A 5,272-nucleotide genomic window follows, 5' to 3' on the forward strand; every position below is an offset into this window, starting at 1 on the left:
CGCTCTGCCGTCAGTGGGCAGAACTCCTGCAGACCTTTGCTTTTTTTTTCTTGTTTCATTCCTGGCTAAATACAATAAAGGATTGGTGGGGGGGAGGGGTGCCGTTTTTCTTTTTCTTCTTTTTTTTTTTAAAGAACAATCTCATTAAAGTGCAGCTGCTGCAGCTTTTTTCCCCCGCTGTTATTTACATAATCCTGAGGCGGCTCAGGTGACGCTGACTCAGCAGCTGCAGGGCAAAGACTCACAGCGGCAGGAAACACCAGCAACCCCTTCTTCCTCCTCTTCCTTCTCTTCTTCTTCTTCTTCTTCCTCTTCTTCCTCCTTTTCCTCCTCTTCCTCAGCGTCAGCAGGAGGGAGGCTGCAAACAGCGGGCTAACATACCGTCAGAAGCTTCTGAATGATTTTTATGTTTTTCACGTGAAGCTGCTTCGCTGGAGCAGAAAATCGGGAAAACTGATTTTTATTTGTTGTTTTTTTTTTCCTCCACAAGCATCACATGTGAAGTTCCATCTGGTGGAGAGTTGTGGTAATTAAACAGTGTGTGTGTGCGTGTGCGTGTGTGTGTGTGTGCTCACTCTCCGGTGGCTGATTGTGCCGCCAGACTGCTCTTCTGTCGGTGAACAGCTCTAATTGTGTTCGCTCACCAGATGTTTGCTATCGACACGTTAGCGCCGCCGTCATCCGCCACTGGGGCCACAACAACAACAACAACAACAACAACAACAACAACAACAGCAAACATACCAACACAGACTCACAGCCCCGGCCGCAGCGGCAACCTGTTTCCTGCTGGAAAACAGGAATTCAGAGCTACGAGTAATGTCGTACTTAATGGAGTTGATTTTCTTCTGCCACCAGGGGGCAGCTGACATGTTTTCACCTGCTCAGTTTGTTTGTTATTGTCACACTGGCACCTTTAAAGCAGTGGAGGCGGTGTGTGTGTGTGTGTGTGTGTGTGTGTGTGTGTGTGTGTGTGTGTGTGTGTGTGTGTGTGTGTGTGTGTAACTGACATTGTGCTCCCATCAGCCTGTGGAATCGTCCGGGCAGGTTTTCTAACTAGATTTTTCCTTGCAGACGAAGGCCTGCTGTGATTGTCTGAGGGGAGTCTGGGGATGGCTGGAGGGGTGGGGGGGGGGGGGGGTAGTCTCACTAACCAGGTGAGACTTCCTGCTGCTGCTGCTGCTGAGGGGAAACTACGGTGGCTGGAGGGTCTGCAGCGGAACCCTTATACCACCTGACACCTCCAGCAGACCTGGAACATTCCAATCGGAATGTTGTGGCGACATTCCCAGAAAGCTGCAGTGTGTGTGTGTGTGTGTTTCTCCACGACTGATGTGTGTTAATGCTGGCACCGCCATACGTCTCTGTCTGTGGGTCTATTCTTAGTGTGTGTGTGTGTGTGTGTCTGTCTGTCACAGTGATGGGAGCTGACAGCCTCTCTGCTCCTTCCTCTCCATCCCTCCGCCTCATCTGTATTCCCTCCATCACTCCACCCCTCCCTCCCCCTCCTTACCCTGCACCCCTCCCTCTCCTCCCCCGTCCCCCCCACGTTCAACTCTGTCACCTGATGCAGTCGATGGAGAACACACGCACACACACACACAGTGTGGTGTGTGTTTAATTACTGATGGTCCACCTGCTGCTACGTCACCTCTTGGGGGTTCAGGCTCCGCCTACCATCAGGAGTGTGTTTCCTGCTCTGTTTATTTATGTATTTATTTATTCATTTATTGTGTGTTAAGTTTTGCTGGTTACAGAAACACTCTGTTCTTCTTCTTATTATTTATTTTGCACACAGACTGTCTCGCCCTCCCTCAGCTCCAGACTGACTGTGTGTGTGTGTGTGTGTGTGTGTGTGTGTGTGTGTGTGTGTGTGTGTGCGCTACTAAGACGTCAGCCCAGATGTGCAGTGTGTTTTGTGCAAAATGTCCCTTTAAAGCTTTCGGCGAGTCGACGCCTCCTGCTACTTTCTGCTCCCCAGATGCAGATTTAAAACCACAAACCCTGAGTGTGCAGCTTCTGTCATCCAATCAATATGGCAGCGAGCCCCGCACACGCGCGCACGCACACACGCACACACACGAACGCACGCACACACACGCACTCAGACGGGGAATCACACAGCAGGAAAAGGAGATAAATTGGAAGCCAAACTGAGACCGTCGTGGTTTCAAAACGTCTAAATTTATTTTAGTTTTTCCATTTCATAGGAGCCGCGGCTTCTGATTTGCCGGTTTTGTCGCCAAGGTCCTGCCTCTTCACTGCGACTGCGTCTGTCACCAACGGACGCCAAACTTCCCTGTGTGGTCTCAGAGCTCTGATGATGTTGCAGCAACATTTTGCGTGTTTGTGAGTTTGTGAGTTTGTGGGTTTCTGTGTTTGATTTTCGTTTCACCACAAACGTCACAACTCTGATTAAAATTCCACTGGCGCTACCACAAGCTGTGAGACGATGGGGAGCTGCCATGGGCACCAGGAGGACTTGCTGACTTCACAAAGGGCCGGCAGGATCTCTTCTCTTCTGCAACCTGCTTGAAGTCATGTGACCCAGCACCTCATCAGTCATCGGCTGCTCTCTGACCACAGGTGAGCTCCTGGAGGTGAGGAGATCAAAGGAGGTGGTTCAGGGGAACGAAGTCCTGCCCTCCCTGGCCACGCCCCTCCCAGAGGAGGCCGCCGAGCCCTCAGGTGGATGTGCTGCCGTGGATCTTGAAGCTGTAGATGCAGGTGTAGTCCTTGTTGCCCCAATTGTTGTGCACCTGCAGCTTCACGTAACAGAAGGAGTCCTCGCTGGGGTTCTGGGGGGAGAGGGGGGGGGGGGGAGACAGGGACACGTGAGACCAAGTGCCCTCAGGAGACCTAAGGAGGTCCTGAGGAACCCTAAGGAGTCCCGAGGAGCCCTGAGGAACCCAGAGGAGTTCTAAGGAGGCCCGAGCAGAAGAGCACCACCATCTCCATCCATCCTGCTGCCCTTGTGTCCTGAAGAACTGGGACACTGTGGATCCCTGGATGGGAGTCAGGCTCATGGAAGTTGTCAGGTTATTTGGGTCTTTGAACACCACAGGGTTCTGCTGCACTGGGAGCAATTCTGTCTATCTCTTTAAGTCCAGCAGACAGGTTTGACTAGGACATGTTGACCATATCATCCAAGGAGAAACAAAGTCCTGTGTAACGTCTGTCTACTCACCCCGAGCCTGGACGTCTGGAATGACGGACCGTCTATGTTGTAGGTTACGGTTCCTAGGTACACTCCGGGATCCCTGGTGTTCCACAAGCCCTGGAGCAGAAGAAGAAGGAGGCTGGAATGAGTCAGAGTCCACACCTTCTCCACTCAAAAGTTTGCTGTTGGGGTTCCTCACGTAGACAGAGAACTTCCTGGGCGCACTGGAGGTGTTGCCAGTGGGCGACTGACTTTTGCTGATGTGGCCAAGGGTCACATGACTGACGGCTGCTGGCTGGGCCAGCGAGACCACCAGGTGTCCTTCGCCGCCTGAGAAGCACCAGCAGTTCCCGGGGTGCAGTGGTGTCTGTTCCTGAGTGAAAAGAACAACGTCCAGATTTGAAACTTTTGGTTCACGTGGCCAACGGTCCGATGTCAGAGATCTCCTCACCTGGATCACGACTCGCCTCAGGTTGGATGAAAACAAAAAGGAAGTGATTCCGCTCAGTATCCCGCTGTTTTCTGTGGGCTGGTATGTCTCGGAAGATGATCCGTGGATTATTTTGGCACCTGCACAGACAAGAAACATGTTTTTTAGGGATTGAGCTGTGGATCCGAGGCAGCCCGGGATGGGGATGAGGATTGGGATGGGTATCGGGATCAGCATACCCAACCACTCCGAGGCAAAGTTGGGAACCATGTCGGCCAGAGGGGCGTAGGTGTTCATCTGCTGCTGGAGCATCTGGACCTCCTGCCGCAGCATTTTCACTTCCATGAACATGCGTGTGAACCCTGGAGGGAGACGAGGAGCCACGAGAGGTCAGCGGTTAGCACCTGGACCACCAGGGGGACAAGGCTCCAGAGCAGCTGCTGCAGGTTCCCACTCTGGCCTTGATGCGACTGCGGCTTACCTGACAGGCCTGTGGTAAAGTTGGACATGACGTCGGCCAGAGGAACCTGCTCGTTCACCCTGTAGTGGAGCGTCTGGACCTCCTGGTGCAGCGTCCGGAGTTTTAGGAAGGTGTGCAATAAACCTGTGGGGAAGGCAAGCACAGGGGTTGGATGAGCATACAGCATCGAGGACCATGACGACCTTGAGTTTGGATCTCCGCCGTGGGTCCAGGTCGCTCCTTGATGACCTGGAGCCAGGGTGGAGATCCATTCCCCAGTGGTTCACGAGGGTTTGGATCTCCAGTGGTTGAGCAGGGTTTGGATCTCCGCTGTGGCTCCAGGTCATCGTCCAGATCATTGGTCAGGGTGGACAATGACCTGGAGCAACGGTGGAGCTCCAAACCCCAGTGGTTAAGGAGAAAAGCTCACCTAGAAAGACGAGAAACAGCAGCAGGGAGATGAGGACGGGGTGAGACGAAGGGATCATCCTATCCAAGGGAAAGCTCTTTTTCCACAAAGGTACGTAGTCATCGGCATCATCTGCACCATGGGAGCGACTCCGGCTCCTCCTGCGGTGACCTCGGTACCCAAAGACCCTGAAGGTGTCGTCTCCAATTAGAGGTGGAAGAGCTCGATGCCCTGACCTCAGGGTCATTGCGTTGACTCACCTGTACAGTCTCTCCTTGTAGGAAATGGATCGTGAGCCGTCTGGATGATAGTAGCCCATTTCCTGCAGGCGGAGACTCGTTCTAAACATGTCGGAGCGGGTGGCGCGACCAAAACCTGTGACTCATAAAGTTAAAAGAAATCCCGTCCAAACTTGAGAGAGAGGAAAGAATGAAGCCGGACACTCTCTTCCGCCTCATCGCGTCTGTTGAACACCGGAACAAAGAGTGTTGGCCCAAAGTCCAGAGATCTTTCTTCACCTGCTCGCCTTTCATCTGCTCCTCCTTTGATCTGGGTGGAGGAACGTCGTCGGGTGCCATCAAAGCCTCCTCAGAATGTTCCGCAGAAGGGAACAGTGTTCCAGTGGTCACTCTGGAAGTCCGCAAAGGTACCAAAAGGGACTTCCAACTTCCAATATTGGTGGAAGTTGGAATTTTCCCAACATCTCGGCTGAGTGCCGGGCTAACAACGACAGTCCATCGAATCTATTTTTAAGATGCTTGAGGTGAAGAAGAAGAAGAAGAAGAAGAAGAAGAAGAAGAAGAAGAAGAAGAA

General features: G+C 52.6%; 1 protein-coding gene across 1 annotated transcript; it reads right to left on the reverse strand.

Annotated features, from left to right (window-relative positions):
- Positions 1–2,165: 2,165 nt before the first annotated feature.
- LOC142890242 (uncharacterized) lies at positions 2,166–4,931 on the reverse strand. The gene is made up of 8 exons (XM_076029139.1): positions 4,720–4,931; positions 4,481–4,647; positions 4,072–4,194; positions 3,830–3,952; positions 3,612–3,730; positions 3,360–3,533; positions 3,188–3,277; positions 2,166–2,798 (listed from the first exon to the last, which is right to left on the reverse strand). Exons 1-8 carry the CDS (start codon positions 4,806–4,808, stop codon positions 2,685–2,687), a joined length of 999 nt encoding a protein of 332 aa, XP_075885254.1. The 5' UTR covers positions 4,809–4,931; the 3' UTR covers positions 2,166–2,684.
- Positions 4,932–5,272: the final 341 nt, after the last annotated feature.

This window comes from Nelusetta ayraudi, unplaced genomic scaffold, assembly GCF_046127955.1.
Source record: "Nelusetta ayraudi isolate G7.1 ecotype Tasmania unplaced genomic scaffold, CSIRO-AGI_Nayr_v1 ptg000026l, whole genome shotgun sequence".
NCBI lineage: Eukaryota > Metazoa > Chordata > Actinopteri > Tetraodontiformes > Monacanthidae > Nelusetta > Nelusetta ayraudi.

Bases quoted from the DNA above. Each gene is read 5' to 3' on its own strand.
- LOC142890242 (XM_076029139.1), bottom strand. From the start codon at position 4,808: ATGTTTAGAACGAGTCTCCGCCTGCAGGAAATGGGCTACTATCATCCA. The intron at 3,953-4,071 runs GTAAGCCGCAGT...GTCTCCCTCCAG, and splicing joins CTTTACCACAGGCCTGTCAG to GGTTCACACGCATGTTCATG. The intron at 2,799-3,187 runs GTGAGTAGACAG...CTCTCCCCCCAG, and splicing joins TCCAGACGTCCAGGCTCGGG to AACCCCAGCGAGGACTCCTT.